This window comes from Neoarius graeffei, chromosome 14, assembly GCF_027579695.1.
Source record: "Neoarius graeffei isolate fNeoGra1 chromosome 14, fNeoGra1.pri, whole genome shotgun sequence".
Taxonomy (NCBI): domain Eukaryota; kingdom Metazoa; phylum Chordata; class Actinopteri; order Siluriformes; family Ariidae; genus Neoarius; species Neoarius graeffei.
This window is the reverse complement of record NC_083582.1, coordinates 38,505,382-38,525,718: the sequence shown is the minus strand read 5'-3', so window position 1 is coordinate 38,525,718 and position 20,337 is coordinate 38,505,382. Positions and strand designations below refer to the sequence as shown.

Genomic DNA, 20,337 nt, shown 5'->3' with positions numbered 1-20,337 from the left:
AGATACTTTGCTCATACACTCCTCGGGAGCCCCGCTTTTGGGCAGTGCCTAAATATCAAATCATATCAACGCAAGACAATAGTAAGGTTTGTCTCACGTTAATTTGAACAAATATTTGGCGGAAAATAAATTTAAAAAAAAGCCAGCAGAAACATTTTTGATTTGGCTTTAATGGCATTTTAAACACTAATCAAGTTCAACCATAGACTTGGGCTATAACATGTCCAAAACATGAATAAATGAGATTGGACTGCCTCAGTAAACCTTTCCCGGTCATCAAATTCAGTCGTGCACAGAGATTTAGAAGAAAAAAAAAAAACCCAATGAAGCAGGCGCTCACCTGAGAGCATAGGTATAGCCTGTGTTGTCTGGATCATGCTGTTGAGCAGTGCGTGTGCGCACTTTTGAATACACCATGGTCTCCTTTCAGCTCAGACTGCAAGAGTCAAGGCAATGGAGTTCACTCAGCAACAGAGCAGAGCGCAGTGTGTTTCTGCACACACACACACAGAGAGAGAGTCCCAGTCACATACACGCACAACCCTTCAGTTCAACAACTCCACTACATATTAAAACACACATCTTCGGGTTGGCTCATGTGTTTAATACTAAGATCTGGCTGCAGGATGAGGTGGATTATGTGGCGCTGAGCCTCATGGAAGAAGGCCAAGACACTCCCAACAGCTCAGCTCTGTCCTACAATCCCAGAGCTGTCCTCAAGAGCCGGGCAGGACGGTTAGATAGATACACAATAATAATAATAATAATAATAAATAAGTATGAGCCAGATTAAATGGAAATAACGTGACGGGACAATATTAGAAATATTATCCAGAGCAGACATCACAGACAGATTCATTTCAACTAGAATTATAACAAGACACAAGGTCAAGCCGGAGTGAGTGCTAGTTTCACCCCCATTCTCGTGTCCTATAGGGAAAAAAAGCCACACCACACTGATCAGCACACAGGCGGGAGGTGAGGCTCTGCGCTGTCCGGGGGTATAAACCCGATCCCGGAGCAGTGTGTACAAACACCTACCTCTGTACAGCGCGCGCGCGCCACTCACTGCAGTACCATGAGCGTCGCTGCTCCGACTCTTATGTAATTCTCCAAAAATAAAAATAACGCTGTTCACAAAAACAACGCGCACTGCTGCCGGTTACACCGCGAAGCCACCTGTTCACGCAACACACAGACACACACACACCGTTTAGGCGTGTCGCGGTGGGCGTGAGTAATCCGAACAAACACTGAAGCGCCGTTGGGAAACTCGAAGCTCCGCTCGCGCCCGATTCCTACACAACACCAATATGGCCTCTGTGAAACAGCGGGAGGGGGAGGGAAGAGGGGGAGGAGGGAGGGGGAGGGAAGAGGGAAGAGGGGGAGGGAAGAGGGGGAGGAGCGAGCCGAGGCGGAGAAACTGCCCCGGCCCTTAAACAAACAGCGCGCGCGCACACACGTTCGTCTCACCATCCTCGTGCGACCCTTCCGTTGATCTAATCATTAACGCGGTTTATAATACACAGGGCCAAATTACTCACTTCTGATTGGTCAATCAAGGAGGGCTGTTTTCCTTAACACGGGGCCGTATTTCTGAAGTGCTATTGGCTAGTTCGTTGCTTGGTTACGGTTACAAAAATTAGCAAATTTTGCTAGCAAAATGGCTGACTCTGCTGACCAGGGATCCCAGCAGTAATTGAAAAAAAAAATAGAGGAATGTAAGAAACTATCAGCATGGGTCAAGGGGGCTGCAAGCACTTTGGGGGTACAGCGGGCGAAGCCCCCTGAAGCTGTTGAGATTTTAACATTTAAAGATGCTATAGAACACATTTTTTACATAGATTTAACATAGAAAAGCAACAGAATTTAACAATAATGTGTATCTATTTGATGCCATATTTTGTAATCTATGACAAGTGGCAAAAAAATATTTATAAAAATTAGATGAAAATGTAGCTTTGAAGAATATACTTGTCTAAATATTCCACTAATTTTGTTATAATATAACAATAGTATCCATAGTTCATCTTATTTGTTTATTTTTTGTTTCGAGTTAATGTCAATACTAGTCTAATATAAGCCACATTCATTTTTCAAAAATCATGAATGAGCAGAAATCAATGATTCAGTAATATTAGATATATACATATGTACAGCAAATATTGGAGATATTCGATTTAAACCTCTCTCTTTTTGAAAGGTTTCACTGCAGAGGAATTTAATGCTCTTTTCTGGGGTGCATTCTGTGATCTTCCCTCCAGTTTTCTCTGCTTTTGTTTCTCTGATCTTTCCTTCTGCTTTTTCTGATGCTCCTGCAGTGCTCTTTTGGATCGTTTCTTGGCTACTCTGTTCACATGAGCTTTTGTTTCAAGTTCTGTATTAACCACATTCATTAATCTCTTCTTGGATTCAACTTCCTCTCTGGCTAAGCGCAACTACGCTTTCCATGACACATTGAATTAAGTTCACTGCATTAGAAACAAAAGCACGAACGGAGTTAAAGCACGTTTTCTAGCAAATGGGCGCAGCCATATTGTTTTCTCGTTCTATCGCGTACAGTCTCGCGGTATTTACATCAATTTAGCTTCCGAGTGTTCCCGAATGTCAACGAGAACAAACGAAGCCGGCGAACATCGCTAAACAAGCAAACCAAATAAGAACGTATTCTGCTGGTCATTTTACTTGAAAAAAAAAAAAAAAAAAAAACACATTTTAACGGATATACAAGAGACTTAAAAAAAAACAACAACACTTTGGCTAGAAAAATAGCGGAATTCCGCTAAATAGCGGACGTCTGGGATCCATGGCTGACTCAGCAATGCCGTGTTACGCTATATTTGACGAAGAAATGATAAACCTCAAAATCCTCGTGTCGCTGTGTCATGTTGAAAGACGCTTTACAAACTGATTCAAACGTGCAAGATAACGTGAATGACAAATGTTGTGAACTTGAATGGCTTCCGACGTATGAATTTGGCCCTATTATTATAAACAAGTAATCGTATGGTTCCTCGTAAAATTAAGGATCAATTTCACTCATGATTTCAAAGTTTTGTGCTTTGCGACTCGGGCAATTTTCAAAACTTTGAAATCACTCCTAAAATTAATCCTTAATTTTACCCGGCCCCATACAATTACCTATACTAATACATACTGTGCCTGCAACCAAACCCAACCTTCACCTCATTAATAAGACTTTTTTTTTTTTTTTTAATTTCTGTTAAAAACAAGAATTTCCTTGTGAAAAGGTCACAATGGTCAGATTTTCCCTGACAGTTGGGGACATTTGGTCCTCAGTAGTGCATAGAAACATGCACACGTACACACAGATCACATTTCAGTGTCCACCATACTGATCCAAACGCACACCATCAGGGATAAACACCAAACACCACAGTGCAGGCTTACTGTGTTAACATCTCATCCTCATTATCTCTAGTTGCTTTATCCTGTTCTACAGGGTCGCAGGCAAGCTGGAGCCTATCCTAGCTGACTATGGGTGAGAGGCGGGGTACACCCTGGACAAGCTGCCAAATCATCGCAGGGCTGACACAGAGACACAACCATTCACACTCACACCTACGGTCAATTTAGAGTCACCAGTTAACCTAACCTGCATGTCTTTGGACTGTGGGGGAAACCGGAGCACCCAGAGGAAACCCACGCGGACACGGGGAGAACATGCAAACTCCACACAGAAAGGCCCTCGTCGGCCACGGGGCTCAAACCCAGACCTTCTTGCTGTGAGGCGACAGCACTAACCACTACACCACCGTGCCGCCCTGTGTTAACATTAAAAAGATAAATAAAATACAAACCATCAAAAGAAATATGGCATCCTCCTATTCCTTGTCAGAAATAGGAGTACAGTAGGGCTCAATTTCTGTCCTCAAGGTACAATCTACACTAATATACCCCCTCGAGCACATTATTAGTCCTTAGAGTAATTATGTGTACTTTTTTAGAGACAAAAAGGTGCATGTGTTCCCAAGCAGTATCTAAAGCGTACAAATAAGCAGAGGTGGATAAAGTCCCCAACTTCATCACTTAAGTCAGATCTCACTGGTTAAATGTTACTCAGATACAAGTGAAAGTTCTCCAGTCAATTTACCCAAGTCAAAGTACTGAAGTACTTGCGTTTAAAAATATTTAAGTATTAAAAGTACATTTTCTGTCAATGCATTGTTGTATTACTGCCACAACGCTTACAAAACCTCATGCCATTACCAAAGACAGAAATGTGAATTCACAAGGAACGCATGCTTTGCCATCATGGTGTTTTAACATTAAGCTAGCTAGTCAGTGAAACTCCATCAGACGCTAGCAAACTCTTTTCAAACTCGAAATCATATTGGGTAGTTAATGCTACTAGAAAAGAAAAAAAAAATCTACATTGTTTGGCAAGATTATGCTAAAACATTTCTGAAAGGACTTCTGATAAGTTAGCATTATTCATGCTAGCATAACTCCATTTTTACATGCCAACTAACAGTGTCCAAGTTAACTAGCCATGTGTTAACGTCAGCCATGGACAAGGCTATGGCAACTTGGTGGGCAAATCGGGGGGGGTAATTTGACTAACCAGGCTGCAGAGCCATTGCAACAATATCACTAGCTCTAAAAGCACAGACAACCTTGTTGCAAGCTTTCTCCTGGAATAAAACGTATACCTCAATATGCTTCCACAGGTTGGATGGCGAGTTTTTGCAGGCCGTGATGTGGTTCATTTTCGGCAAACACTTAAAACAAAAATCTTTAATCCTTTCAGAAAACTGAAACATGGGTTCTAGCTATAGCCATGAGTGCATGTGTTCCCCAGAAGAACCGCCTCCTTCCATTCTGCCATCAACTGATTGTGTTCAAATAATGCTGCTGAGAAATCACTGAACTTGATTTTATACAGTCTATGGACGTGACCCTAGTGATTACTGATAGCTTCTCTCAGTGTCACCTGCAAAAAAGCCAATCATGTTTTAGGAAAGAAAAAACATCCACTTTCAAAGCTGCTTCATAGTAACGAGGACCCTGATAGAAGCGTAGAGTGACAAGTACGATATTTGCCTTTCAAAGTGTAGTGAAGTTAAAGTCATAAGTTAGCCAAAAAAAAAAAATACTTGAGTAAAGTACAGATACTCAGTTTACTTAAGTACAGTACTCAAGTAAATGTACTTTGTTACTGTCCACCTCTGCAAATAAGTAAGGTACTGCCCTGGTGACAAGCTGTTGTACCCCTAAAGGTACAATAAATGTACTTTTTTTTTTTCCCCACGGTCCAGTTTCCATCAAATCGTGTGCTCCGATTGGCTTGCGAGCAGTCCAGAATCCTACAATATGGACCCTGGTTACGGACCTTTAGCGACTCGCTCGTTCACAACAAACAGTAGCAATCTGTCAACATTTCTTTTTGCATTTCTCAGTATAATAGCATTAATTTTACAGCATGGATAGTGATAACGACAGTGTTCACAGCGAAAGCAAGTTTTACTACCCTGATGAAGACTAAATAAAAGAAAAACATTTCAGGAGAAAGCCGAAAACCTGTAACTGTTGCTAATGCTGAGCAAATCCAGCAGTTTATCGAGGAGCAAAGGGCAGAAAATACCAAAAAAAAAGACTACCTAAATGTCTTTGGGAAGTTCTATTGAAACCTAAATGAAGGTCGAAAGGTGGAAGACATACCTGGCGAAGAACTAAACATGTTGCTGTGCAACTTTTTCACGTCCACAACAAAGAAAAATGGTGATGCGCATGAGCCGTCCTTGCTCACATCTTTCCACAGAAGTATCCAGCGCTATCTGAATCAGGTTTATTTTTTTTATTTATATATATATATCTCCAGTCTCTCATTTGGGACATTATGGTTTAAAAAAAAAAAAAAAAAAAAAGTTTTCTAATTTTACTTTTTTTTGCATTTACCTAACACTCAATGTTTCTTTTGTCATGTTTAATAAGAATATAGTATCTTGCTTTATCTGGCCTCCACTGTGAAATTTTTTTGATTACAATTCAAATGCTTTTGTAAAATTGATTTACATATAAAATAACTACATCATGAAGAATTAAAGCCCCTCCTTCACAGAGGAGTGAAAATATTAAACAAATTTCCTCTTTGATTGCTTGGGTCAAAAATGCCAAGTTATGATGACTGAATTGATTATTCACTTAAATATGAATAATATGATCCATTTTGGGCGTTTGATATGGCGAAATAGGACAATAAGACACAATGGAAAAAAAAAAAAAAATCAAGAACACACCGGCAAGATGAGAATAACAGCGCTGGTAAAAGAACAGTGACTGTACCGGCTGAAGGTCACGTGGGTCTCTGCTGCGGCACGCGAGCAACGGGACATCAGTACCGCACCGGACGGGGCACGAGGCGGGGCAAAATGACTGGCCGTAGATTCTATCAAAAGTTCAATCTAAATTGACCATGGTTGCAAAATACTGGCCAAAAATACACAAAAACTACGAAATATGAAAGTAAGATGAACATTCTATTGCCTTATACTGCAAGACAAACAATAAAACTGTCAAAACTCACCTTTTTAGTGATAATGTCCAAACAGATCACTCGCGTAACAGAGACCGCAAATGGAAGCACGATCAACTTCTAACTGTTGGAGTGGAAAATTCCATTCTACACATGCAAATTGTTAATGTGTGTCCTTCCCCGCACACAAAACACGCTACAGTAAAAAATAGACCACAACTCTTTATAGCTCAGAAATTCATACAAGACCAGCTACCATTGTAACATATATTCTGTAAGAAACATTCTATACCTAACTTTCAGCTTTCGTTTTAAAAAACAAAATTGCAGATTTATAACTAAATGTTTATATGGCGTAGTGATTTTAAGTTACTACTTTTGGTGAGGTAGTGACCTTGACCCTGAGGCTTTCCGCTTAGATCAAAACACAAGATCGTATTGGTTTTGGGTATGTGGAAAATGGAGTTACAACGGTGATCAAATATTTTGCATGATGTTTTATTACGGTTATGATTCTGTGAGTGCACCAATCCTTAGGTGTATAAAGTTACAACTTAAAATACAATTAGTGATAAGTGTAGACTTTTCAGTGGACGACAACCTTTTTAAGGGAATGCCATGTAGTCAACCATTTATCATGTCCCAGATCAAGCCGCCATTTTTCCACAAATTTGCAGAATTTTTGCCAAATTCTGAATAGGAGTATTCACATCAAAGATTTAGTTTTATCTGTATTATTTCTTTCATCATTTTATTTCAAATTAAAACCAACATCACCATTCAAAACCATATAGTTTATTGACAGTACATTTAGTGGGGTACCCCCACAGTACCCAGTTTATATGGAAAAATCCATCCTCCAACATGGAGAAATCCAACAGAAATTGTCATTTGAGTCAGAAGTCCAACATCTACCTTGCCTGAATTGTGATATCACAAACATGACATCACAACATGGCAGCACACAGTCAACGGTAAACCTTTCTACTTGATAAAACTTTTCTGTGGTGAAACGATGCTACAATTATCCATAGCTAGGAGACAGAGAAAACTTCAGTGGGAGGGTTACCATACTGACTCTCCTCTATCAAGTCAATTTATTCATATAACATTTAGCAATAGACACCGTCACAAAGGAGCTTTACAGAAAAATATATTTTAACCATATGAATAAATAAATTAATCCCTAATGAGCAAGCCTGAGGTGACTGGAGCAAGGAAAAACTCCAAGACAACATGAAGAAACCTTGAGAGGAACCAAACTCAAAAGGGAGGTCCTCATTTGGGTGAGAACTGATAGCACGATTATAAATAACACGCTTCTATAACCATGTCTTATATGGTCAAAAGTGAAACTGTGTAACCAAGAAATTCATTACAGTTTTGACGAAGTCTTTTGTTGAAGTTATCAACTGTTCATTGAGGGAGACTTGAGTGCAAAACTGTTCATGGCAACTGCAGTCCTAATCAATCATAGCAAAAAACTGTTTGTATTAAATGCCCAAAGCCATCTTCTGTGTATCTTTCGGCTGTATCTTTCCTCCACTGGCGCAAAGCGATGAGAACCTCCGCCATAAGTAGGGTATGAGGATGGATCAGGGGCTGTACATATGGGGCCAACTCACAGCAACACTAACCAGTTGTGGGCATCTGTGAGCTCATCTATGCTAAAGAGGGCAGGTAGTGCTTTCCTCAGTCTGTGTTATGCCGCCCTGTGATGCAGCATGAGCAGCAGTCACAAAAGATGTGGTTGGCTGGTTTCATGTGTCTCAGAAGAAGCACATGCTAGTCTTCACCTTCTCTGGTTGGTAACCGTTATGATGGCAAGAGCTGGCTGGTGGGTGGGGAATTAGCAAAATGGTCAAATTGGGGAGAATACTGGAAGACAAAACAAGCAAGTCAGTGACACAAAAGCTGTCGGCATCAATCACACTGTCGTCATTCTAAGCTGGGAGAGGGTAAGCATTAGCGCCATCCCACCCCATCCCAATTCCCCCTGCCCCAAAACATCTAAACAAACACTTTGGCTACATGCAGAATTAGTCCATTAATTTACGTTTATTTGATTTCGTTCTGTCAGCAACGCCACACTGTCCTGTAGGTTTGATAGCTTCAACAGAGGAAGCAACGTAGCATGTTTATAACAGTAGCTTTTAGCACAGTCATCTCTGAGTGCAGAGAAATAGAGGCTGCTGCCATACCATTTAGAAACTAGATATCAAGCTCAAAGCCTGCATGCCAAACATGGGCCTATAAATTTACTAAAAAAAAAAAAAAAAAAAAAAAAGTTAGAGCATGGAGATAACAGAGGCGGAAGTACATACCTGTGTGAATTATTCTGAAGTGCTTTGCTTAACATTGTGGGAGAGTTCCACAACTATTATTTAACAAAACATTTATTGAACTGATTACAGTCATAACATTGTCCTAAAAATGCACACAGTTTGTTTGACCTTTTTTTTTTATGTAAACATCCCATCTTGCTTTCAGAGCCTACTGGTGTTAATCAATAGATAATAACACATTAAAAACAAAACAGCCTTAAATTATTACTCAAGAAGCTCTCAAAAACACTGATGTGACCCCGGTAATGGATGGACATGCATCTTTAAAAGCTATACTGCCTGTCCCCGGAAGTGTTTTGCGTTAACCATCTTCAAATATTTAACTGTACACATCAACTTCACCCTGTGTTTTGATTTATGAACCCATCTGCCTATTTATTCACTCACCTTTCAAAGTTTATTAAGCAGCTGCTTCTCCAAAAACAAATTTCTATAGTGAAGCATGTTTAAAAATAAAAAAAATACTACTACTATTGCCAAACTAGGGCACAGCTGATAAATCGTAATGCAGATCTTATTGCCCAATATGCTCTCATTGCAGATAAAGTTGTATCGGCATTTATAACCACCAAACGACGATTAAAAAGAACCGGAGACACAGAAGATGGATCCTTTAACCATGTTCTGAGTTGCTGTGTAGTTTGTCCACCAGAGGGCACATTGCCACACCACTGTTGGCAGCACATTTGGAACAAATAATCTAGGACTCTGAATACCAGAGGTAGACAAAGTACCCAACTTCATTACTTAAGTCAAAGTACAGATCCCACCAGTCAAATGTTACTCCAATACTAGTGAAAGTTGTACAGTCAAATTTTGACTTAAGTCAAAGTACAGAACCACCACCATGGCCATGGTGCTTGACAAGCAATACAACAACCTTCATCTGGAGGAGAAAAAACTCCTTCTGGAGCTTGAGGTCTTGCAGCTCCAAAAGGAAAGACTGCAACTTAAATTGAAGAGACTCACGCAGATGGAGGAGTGATGTAGTAGTGTGTGTGTGTATATATATATATATATATATATATATATATATATATATATATATATATATATATATATATATATATATATATATAAAATGAGAGACAGAGAGATAAGTGATGAGTGGTGATGTAATTATATGCATACATGAATTGATATATTTATATTATTTATATATATTTATATTATTTATAAGTAATAAAATGAATAAGCTGGCATTACACTGTTCTTTATTGAATACTTTATAGTTAGATTATAATAGCCTAAATTTGTGTATTACATACTTGCAATGTACTTCACTCCCTTAACATTTCAAGCTTTCTTAGACCCATATTAGACTGGGGAGAGTGTGTCTTACTTTTTAAGCCTAAAATTAGACTTAAAAAAAAAAAAAGTCTTAACTTTTGTGAAACTGTCTTACTTGCATTAGACTGGTCTATAAAGAAACTTAAGACCAATCTTAACCCATAGACCAGTCTAAACTACTTTAGTGAAACTGGCTGCTGAAGTATTTGCTTTTAAAAATACTTAAAAGTACATTTTCTGTCAATGCATCATTGTATTATTGCCACAGCGCTTACAAAACCTAATGCCTCTGAAACAACCGACTGGATTTACTGACTAACTTGTAGAACCGGTAGAATAAACGCCTGGTAGAATGTTACAAAATGAAACAACTGAAATGATAAAGAACCAGTCTTTTTTTTTTTTTAATTGTCACTCCTCCCTACCCCCACAAAGCAGCATGGTAGTGTTCTGACCCAGCTCTGGCAGTGTGTGTACACATGCATTTGCATGTTAATCAGGAAGACAGTGGAATAGCTGTAAATGCAGCTTGCTCAGAAAATAAAAGTGATAATCCAACATGCTTAAAACCCAGGTCCACACCTCGAGCTTAATAATCGCCCAACAGCAGCACTGCTTTAAGCAAGACAAAAAAAAAAAAATGCAAGACCATCGGACATCAAAACAAAAAATTCCAGCAATACTGTCCATGGCAGCACGGTGGTGTAGTGGTTAGTGCTGTCGCCTCACAGCAAGAAGGTCCGGGTTCGAGCCCCGTGGCCGGCGAGGGCCTTTGCATGTTGTCCGCGTGGGTTTCCTCTGGGTGCTCCGGTTTCCCCCACAGTCCAAAGACATGCAGGTTATGTTAACTGGTGACTAATACCCTGTCCACACTAGGGATTTTGTACCGATACGAAACTACTTTTATACTGCAACACCTGTCCACACTAGCAACTATACCGGTACTGTAGCGGTATAACTGTATCGGTACAAAACCCACAAATGTATGGGTTTTGTACCGGTACAGTATCGGTACTGTAGCGCTTCGCATAGTGTGGACAGATGAAGCGGCTCTGTATCGATACAAATATAACGCGCATGCGCAAAGTCACACACCTCAATCGATGTCTTCGCTGAATAAAATAGTGAAGAACGGAGATTCGTTTGTTTCTTTCTCAACTGCCTCGCGAGTTTTATACGATTCGACTGAAAAAATGACCACCAGAAATACAGACTGTACATTGACAACAAAAAGCACACACATGTTTCATCCGCCATATTCTCGGAAGGAAGTTACTCGGTAACCACGGAAACATTTTGCGCACGCGCATTTCAACTTCCGTGAAAGAAAACCGCAAACATTTCTTGCTAGTGTGGACAGATGCACTAAACTGTACCGGTATACGTTGTATCGATACAGTTATACCACTATCGTACCGGTATAAGTGTGAACACAGCATACATTGACCGTAGGTGTGACTGAGTGTGTGAATGGTTGTGTCTGTGTGTCAGCCCTGTGATGACCTGGCGACTTGTCCAGGGTCATCACAGTTTTTGTAGGCAAACATTTAAAACAAAACAACTCTATTCCTTTCAGAAAACTGAAACATGGGTTCTAGCTATAGCCATGAGTGTGTGCATTCCCCAGAAGAAGCACCTCCTTCCATTCTGCCATCAACTGATTGTGTTAAATAATACTGCGGAGAAATCCTTTATCTTGATTTTATACAGTCTATGGATGTGACCCTAGTGATTACTGATAGGCTGTCTCAGTGTCACACCGTGAGTTGGCCTAGTGGTTAGCGTGTCCGCTTCTCGATTGGGAGATCACGAGTTCTACTCATGGTCGGGTCATACCAAAGACGATCATAAAAATGGTACCTACTGCCGTCTGGCAAGGCACGCTGCAATACAGATGCGAGTGGGGAGTCAAACTCTCGCGGTTACCAGAGGACTAGCCCCCCACCGTAACCCTAGCTATGTAATAGGTGAGAGGCAGAGGGCTATGGAAACGGAGATCGGCGCCACCACGTGGCATGGGAAGGACTTTTTTCTCTCAGTGTCACCTGCGAAAAAACAAGGTCATGTTTTAGAAAAGAAAAACACCTCCATTTTCAAAGCTGCTTCATAGTAACAAGGACCGATAGAAATATAGTGGAGTAAAAAAGTACGATATTTGTCTTTCAAATGTAGTGAAGTTGCCAAAGAAATACTCAAATACAGATACTCAAAAAGTGTACTTAAGTACAGTACTCAAGTAACTGTACTTCATTACAGTCCACCTCTGCTGAATACTGCATAAAAATTACATGACCATTGCCCGTGCAGAGCATCTCTGTGCCTGTTAAGTAGTGATGCCTGGTTATGATATTACATCAGAAGGCTAAAAACTAATATCCATCAACAGTTTAACAATGAAACTAGGAGGGTAAAGTGCATTATCTCACAAAGTCTCATTGATGGCATAATAATTATGATGTGGAGCCAATTATTACAGACACTCTTAAAGTCTGTGATGCTGAGTTCATGCCATGTTTCCTCTGAATACTAAACATGGCACAAAAAAAAAAGCTGCGACTTTAGTTCAAACCAAAAAACACCTCATTGGTTCTGCCGGTTTATATAAATTGTACTTTGTGCATTTCCTTTTCTTCTCCAAATGCATTGTGGGGGGAAAAGGATTAGGACATAAACTAAACATTTCACTTCGTTCAAGTTTAATACATGTGAATATTTTTCACGTGTGCCGTTTCAATCACGGCTGTCTCAGTGAAGTGTGCTGAGGAAACATCAGCTGAACCGAAGAAACAACGTTACTCAACTGTTACTGACAGGCTGCGCAGATTTACAGTATGGGCTAAAATGAAGTCAGGCCCAGCCTTGCTTCTTCATACCACTTGTGCAATTTTCTTACTCTTGGCACTGTTGGCTTGGTTCCACAAAAGTCTGAAAGAGTCAGCCTAAAGGCATTTGTTAAGTCAGGACTAAAACAAGAGTGCTTGCTGTTAAAGGAATACAGATTGGGCACAGAGTCAAATAGAAGTGAATCATTTTCCTGCAACAGCATATCATTTAATGTTATAGAACATGAATTCAACAAGAACCAACTTCTATTTGTGATCATTTACATTATACACTATATGCTTAAAAGTTTGTGCACACCTGACCATTACACACTTTGTGCTTGTTGAACATCCCATTCTAGATTTAGTTCCTGCTTTACTGTTATAAAATCACCTCCATGCTTCTGGGAAGGCTTTCCACTAGATTTGAGTGTGGCTGTGAGAATTGCCCCATTCAGCCAAAAGACCATTACTGAAGCCAGGCAATGAGGCCTGGGATGCAGTCAGCATTTCAGTTCATCCCAAAGGTGTTCAGTGGGGTTGAGGTCAGGACTCTACGCAAAACACTCAAGTTCTTCCACTTCAGTGTTGACAAACCATGTCTCCATAGAGCTTGCTTTGTGCACAGGGGTATCCTCATGCTGAAACAGGTTTGGGCCTCTTAATTCCAGTGAAGGAAAAATGTAAAGCTACACTGTCAGAAATAGGGACACAGTAGGAGTCCCTTTCTGTCCCACAAGGTATAATCTACACTAATGTACCCCCTAGGGCACATTATTGGTCCTTATGGTATCCATATGCACACTTTTTTAAATGGACAAAAAGGTACACATGTTCCCAAGCAGTAACTAAAGGGTACAAATAAGTACCTTAGTGGGTACTGCCCCAGTGACAAGCCAGTGTATCCCTAAAGGTACAATAATGTACTTTATTTTTTTTCCACGGTGCAGTTTCCATCAAATCCTGCGCTCTGATTGGCTGGCGAGCGGGTCCGTATCCTACGGTACAGACCCCAGTTACGGACCTCTGGCGACTAGCTCGTTCACAACAAACATAGTAGAATTTGTCAACATTTCTCTCTTTTTTTTTAATAAGATTTATTTATAAGATTATCAAAAATCTTATAAATTTTTGCCAGCATTTCTCAGGAAAATAGCATTAATTTTACAGCATGGATAGCGATAACGACAGTCTTCACAGCGAAAGCGAGTTTTACTACCCTGAGGAAGAAGAAATGAAATAAAACATTTCAGGAGAAAGCTAACTTCTAACTTGCTAACGCTGAGCAAAAACATGGCTGAATCCTGAATGACTCAATTTTGTATAAATAGGGGACTACATAGGTGGCAAAATGTAGTTTTTTTCCTGCCATGGAAGTGCACTTGTATACCAAGGAGGAAGCAATTTGCATTACAGCCGTGAATGAGGATTCAAAACGACGGCTCAGCTCAGTTTTCCCTTTCGGGCGCTCTCGTTTTCTGTTAGAATTTGGTAAAGAAAAAAATAAAGGTATATTATTTACCAGCTTAAGGTCGGTCCGTATGGCGAAATACCGTGACCTCGGCCTTGAATACTAACCTCGGCCCAGAGGGCCTCGCTCAGTACTTTCAAGACCTCGATCACGGTATCTCATGATACGGACCTCCCAGCTGGTAAATAACATGTATATATATTTTCTAAAAAAGTGTACAACATATAAAGACATCCTATACAACTGTGCACTTCCAACATTGCAGGCAACAGTTTGATGAAGAACCACACGAGTGTGAAGGTCAGGTGTCTAAACATTTAAACAGTCATTCCCATACCAGCCTTGTTTTTTTTTTTCCCCCTCCTATCTATCTGTCTTGAAATGACTCAGCCAAAAACAACAGCTTATCATGTTACCGAGAAACCGGAAAGTCCTGCACCATAAAGACTTGCCAATGGCACAAAACTTAATCACTATCTATTACAAAGAGCTGACACTGGAGACCCCTTACATAAACGTCTCCGAACTGAAAACTGCAATTTAGATTTAAAGAAAAAAAAAAAAATCACTTCTGCTAGGTAAAATGTTCCAGAAATTCCTGACTTTTTAACTTGGATCAGTGCATAGGTTTTCCATGACCTAATTTACTCAATCCTTACTTCTTGGTTTAACTCTTGGTTTGTTTGGGTTTTATTTTCTTCATTTTTATCCTTTTAAATGTTGTTGGCTCTGACCTTCTTGTGTATTTTTTTTTTCCACTCAAAACAATCTATGAAAAAAAATCAGAAAAGTAAAGGGTTGTTTTACAATAAGGGTACAGAGTTTGTGTCACAGGGGTCCAAAATTCAAATGGATTCAAACTGGTTCTTGTACCAGTTTTTAAGTGAAGGACAAGTTAAAGAACAGATTTCAGGTAATTTTTTTGACACGTGTATGGTAGTTTTGTGTAATCTGCTATAAGATGAAGATTAAGTGTAGCTTTAAGCAGGGCTGGGAGAAACAAATGAAGTGATTCTCGGAGAGGACATTTTTTTTTGACAATTCAGAATCCACTACTTCCATAGTGCTTTTAAATATAAGGCTGTAAGCTTTGTGTTAGTTGTCTCTAATATTTATGTCCCAATATCTTGACCACATTTTAGGATGAAAATAATCATTTTAGATATCTCATCTCATTATCTCTAGCTGCTTTATCCTTCTACAGGGTCGCAGGCAAGCTGGAGCCCATCCCAGCTGACTATGGGCGAAAGGTGGGGTACACCCTGGACAAGTCGCCAGGTCATCACAGGGCTGACACAGACACAGACAACCATTCACACCTACTGTACGGTCAATTTAGAGTCACCAGTTAACCTAACCTGCATGTCTTTGGACTGTGGGGGAAACCGGAGCACCCAGAGGAAACCCACGCGGACATGGGGAGAACATGCAAACGCTACACAGAAAGGCCCTCGCCGGCCACGGGGCTCGAACCCAGGACCTTCTTGCTGTGAGGCGACAGCGCTAACCACTACACCACCGTGCCGCCCCATTTTAGATGTTATTTTATATTGAAAAATTAGCTGTCTCGGAGAGGACTTTTTTTTTGACACAATTACATACTAATTTGATCAAAATAGTCTGAAAACTTACTGGCATTCAACATTAAAACTTAACTATGTTTCCAATGATATGGAACCAAATATTTGTTTTATGGTATAAAGAATGATTTAAGTGCATCCCTTTTGGAGCTACCGGTGGTCAAAAAAGCACTTTTTCTAAATGACATGAGTAATTTTACTAAAAATATGACATATATTGCCATACATTCACCAAAAATAACGTTATCACCAAAATTTTTTTTGCATGGTAAATAGAGCTATCACAGGGCTACAATAAACAACCAAGCTTATTTGGTCAAGCCTTTTGATGTTGAAGATAATAAGTGTTAAATGTGATTTTTAGCTTGCGTACCCTGATTGTAAAACAACCCTAAAGCTAGGACAGAAGCAGCTCCATCGATCATCACAGGTGGGTGAGTGAGTGAATGAGTGGTTAAATAGTGAGATAGCCAAACAGATAACAGCAGTGATACACACCTAACTGAGCACAAGTGCTTTCAAAACAACATACTTATTTATGTTTATCAAAAATATGGCGGCTAACATCTATAAACCGGGCTGTTAGGGTTTTTTCCCCCTTTCATTCAAACGGTTGCTAATTTGTTTGTTTTTATGCTAGTCAGTTTTTCTCAGTTTTCCTGACTTACACTCACCTTCACTCCACGAAAACGTCGACTGCGTTGAAATTGTTTTTTCCTCAATAAATAAAAGTCTAAACATGAACTTGAGTAACTAAAAAAATAAATATATATGCGTAATTCGAAACACTATTGTGGGAGATGATGCAGTAATGACAGATAACAGAGCTATCTCCTCCACAGAGCGTCGCTCCGCCTTTTATTCCTGACGTCATCACGACGTCACTCTAGCAACCTGAAATAAACGTCATTATTAAATGAACTGTATTTTTTTTTAAACAATAAATGTCACCACAATTAATCTTTGCCACTTAATCACTCGGATCCTTATATCCATCTGTATCTAGCAAGCATTGAAATTTTCCGAACTTTCTAGAAACTTACATTTTTTTGTATGCAAATGAGTCTTCGTCTAATTATGCATATATTTGCATACTGGTAAAACAAATAATAATAATAATAATAATAATAATAATAAAAGCTCTAATGTTGTTAGAATTTAAATCTTTATTTCACTCTCAGGAGAAGTGATTATACAGAACAGGTTGCTGGAAAATGATTTCTATAAATATTTATTCCAGAAAATATCATGTACTGTTATAAAAAAAAAATTGATGCCTTTTTTTCCCAGCATGAAATCTGACATAAAGCCAACAATAATCCATATTTTGCAGGTCATTGGGAGAGTTTCGATTCTGAATTTTTGAAGAAAAAAAAAGAACAGTTTTAAAACACAAAGTGATTTCATGTGTTACAACTCCACTGGTTTACTAAATTCATAAAGGTAGTTTTATCATGTACAACCCCAAATAAGAAAAAGTTGGGATGGTATAGAAAATGCAAATTAAAAAAGAAAGCAATGATTACTAAATTTACTTTGACTTGTATTTCATTGCAGACAGTATGAACCCAAGATAGTTCATGTTTCATCTGGTCAACTTCATTTCATTTGTTAATATACATCCATTCCTGCATTTCAGACCTGCAATACATTCCAAAAAAAGTTGGGATGGGGACAATTTAGGTCTAATAATGAGGTACAACAATGAAATAATGATGTGATTTGAAACAGGTGATGCCAACAGGTGACTGTATTCATGATTTGGAACAAAATCAGTATCCAGGAAAGGCCTGGTCTTTGAGGAGTAAAGATGGGCCGAGGATGTCCAGTTTGTCAACAAATGCATGAGAAAATTATTAACGTGTTTAAAAACAATGTTCCTCAAAGAAAGATATGAAGGGATTTGGATATTTCACTCTCTATGGTGCATAATATTGTTAAACTGTTCAAAGAATCTGGAGGAATTTTGGTGCATAAAGGTCAAAGGCACAAGCCTAAGCCGAACACCCGTGATCTCCGATTCCTCAGATGGCACTGCATCAAGAACCATCATTCATCTTTAGCTGATATAACCACATGGGCTCAGGATTACTTTGGCAAACCTTTGTCAAATATTACAATATGGAATTACATCCACAAATGCCAGTTAAAACTTTACTGTGCAAAAAGGAAGCCTTATGTTAACTGTATCCAGAAGTGCCGTCGAATTCTCTGAGCTCAGAGGCATCTAGGATGGACCATCAAACAGTGGAAACATAGATTGTGTTCAGATGAATCAGTATTCCAGTTTTTTACTGAAGAAATCAACACAGTGTGCTCTGGAGCAAAGAGAAAAAGGACCATCCAGACTGTTACCAGCAACAAGTCCAAAAGCCAGGGTCTGACTGGCCTGGGGTTATGCCAGTGCCCTTGGCAAAGGTAACTTACATTTCTGTGATGGCAGCATTAATGCAGAAAAGTACTTTGAGGTTTTGGAGCAACATTTACTGCCTTCAAGATGACATCTTTTCCAAGGATATTTCAAGAAGACAATGCAAAACCACATTCTGCACACATTACAAAGGCATGGCTGTGGAAGAAGAGGGTGCCTGTCCCCTCTGTCCCCAAGAGAGGATGTGTGGAGAATTTTGAAATGAAAAATATGATAATGACGACCCCATACTGTTGCACACTTTAAGATCTGTTTGCAGGAAGAATGAGGCAAAATAACACCTGAAACACTTAATCACTTGGTGTCTTCAGTCCCGAAACATCTTTTAAGTGTTGCGAGATGGAATAGCAACATGATAAAATCGTAAATGCTTTCCTGTCCCAATTTTTTGAAATGTGTTGCAAGAATCAAAATTGAAATGTCTTTATTTTGAAAAAACAATACAATTCATGAGGTAAAACATCAAATAATGTGCTGCTGTGTTGTTTTAAATGCAATACAAGTCAAAGATTATTTACAAATCATTGTTTTCAGTTTTAATTTCAATTTCAACACACCGTTCCAACCTTTTCTGACTTGGGGTTGTATATCATAATGACAGTAAAATGGATGCTTCAGATAATGAGGTGGTCATGAATGGACACAGAGTGAAATTAACACCTTCCTGGATATCTTTATTATTACAGTTTAAGGGAAGGCATGTTAAAGATGCTATTTATTAAAGAAAAAAAATTGACAATGTGACCAAAATAGTCATTTTTGGTTCAAAGTTTTAAAATATGCTTCATTATTTATTTTTTTTATATACCAGTTTTTGAATGTTCAGATTAAGTGACTTAATATACTGCAAAGGTGCCAGAGTTGCTAAAAAAAATATGATTGCTATTAAAAGAGCCCATTGTTGTGAGTATGATGGTGTCACGTGTGTCAATCCCATGGGGAAAGAAAAATCCGATATAATAACCTGCAGTGAGTGAGGTAAAACACTTTATTATATTGACAGGATTGTTTTACTGAGAAATAAAATACGCCACTCATATTTTTCACACGAACTACATTCGGGACATTGAGTAACATATTTCCCAATATCTTCACTCATGAGGAAATCTATGAATTGTCTGGATTAACTTGGGTAGTTTTTGTTTGTGAATGTGTCTATTTAACTCCTTCAGACATAATGTGTAACAATTGTACACATGAAGTTCCATAGCATGAAGTTCCATAGCATTTTTCCTTGTGTCCAAAGGGGATAATAAAAAGAAAATAACACATGAAGTTTATCTTCTTGTGTTGAAAAACTCGTATTTTTCATATGAAATACATCCTGGACCTGATTAACATATTTTCCAATATCTTCACTCATGAGGATATCGATGACGTCACTCCCAGTGTTTTCCCATTGACTTGACGCTCGTTGTCAAAATGGTGAACCAGTTAAAAATTAAAATTCTTTTGATTAACTTGCGGTGTTTTGGGGTTTTTTTTGTGGATGTTTCTATATAATAAAAAGAGCATTACATGGTGGCATGAAGATATGAAGTTTATCTTGTCATGCCGAAAATATTTTCACTCATTTGCTTCGCTCACTCATGATATACGTTCACCACCTGATGATAAACTTCATATCTTCGCACAACTGTATAATATCCTCTATGTATTTCAGCACAGCTTCTTAAAAATACTTTGGATCAGTTACAAGACAAAATGTATGTTCTTGCAGGCTGTCACTCCGGTGTCTCCGCAGCAGATGTCCATCTCATTTAAGTGGCTTCACAATTTTCATTGAAATATAGTTCTGCAAGAGTAAAATACGAATCATTAATGCACTGCCTGCCATATAAGGGAAATAAGAAGTTGTCTTCACTATAATATAGCACTGTATGATTTGGGAAACACTATCAG

The 20,337-nt window shown here is 39.0% G+C and overlaps 2 protein-coding genes across 5 annotated transcripts in view; both read right to left on the bottom strand.

Annotated features, from left to right (window-relative positions):
• Nucleotides 1-1,312, bottom strand: part of sun1a (Sad1 and UNC84 domain containing 1a) — a 58,572-nt gene extending 57,260 nt beyond the window's left edge. For 3 of the 4 annotated variants that reach the window (XM_060939608.1, XM_060939609.1, XM_060939610.1), the window contains exons 1-2: nt 1,042-1,312; nt 341-493 (exon numbers count right to left, since the gene is read on the bottom strand). In XM_060939608.1, coding sequence (XP_060795591.1) covers nt 341-417 — 77 coding nt within the window. In that variant the 5' untranslated portion in view covers nt 418-493; nt 1,042-1,312. The remainder of the gene's footprint in view (nt 1-340; nt 494-1,041) is intronic. The other variant, XM_060939611.1, reaches the window with a different exon arrangement.
• Nucleotides 1,313-17,150: 15,838 nt separating this feature from the next.
• myof (myoferlin) overlaps nt 17,151-20,337 on the bottom strand; it is a 93,787-nt gene continuing 90,600 nt past the window's right edge. The window contains exon 53 of the mRNA XM_060939607.1: nt 17,151-20,230. Coding sequence (XP_060795590.1) covers nt 20,192-20,230 — 39 coding nt within the window. The 3' untranslated portion in view covers nt 17,151-20,191. The remainder of the gene's footprint in view (nt 20,231-20,337) is intronic.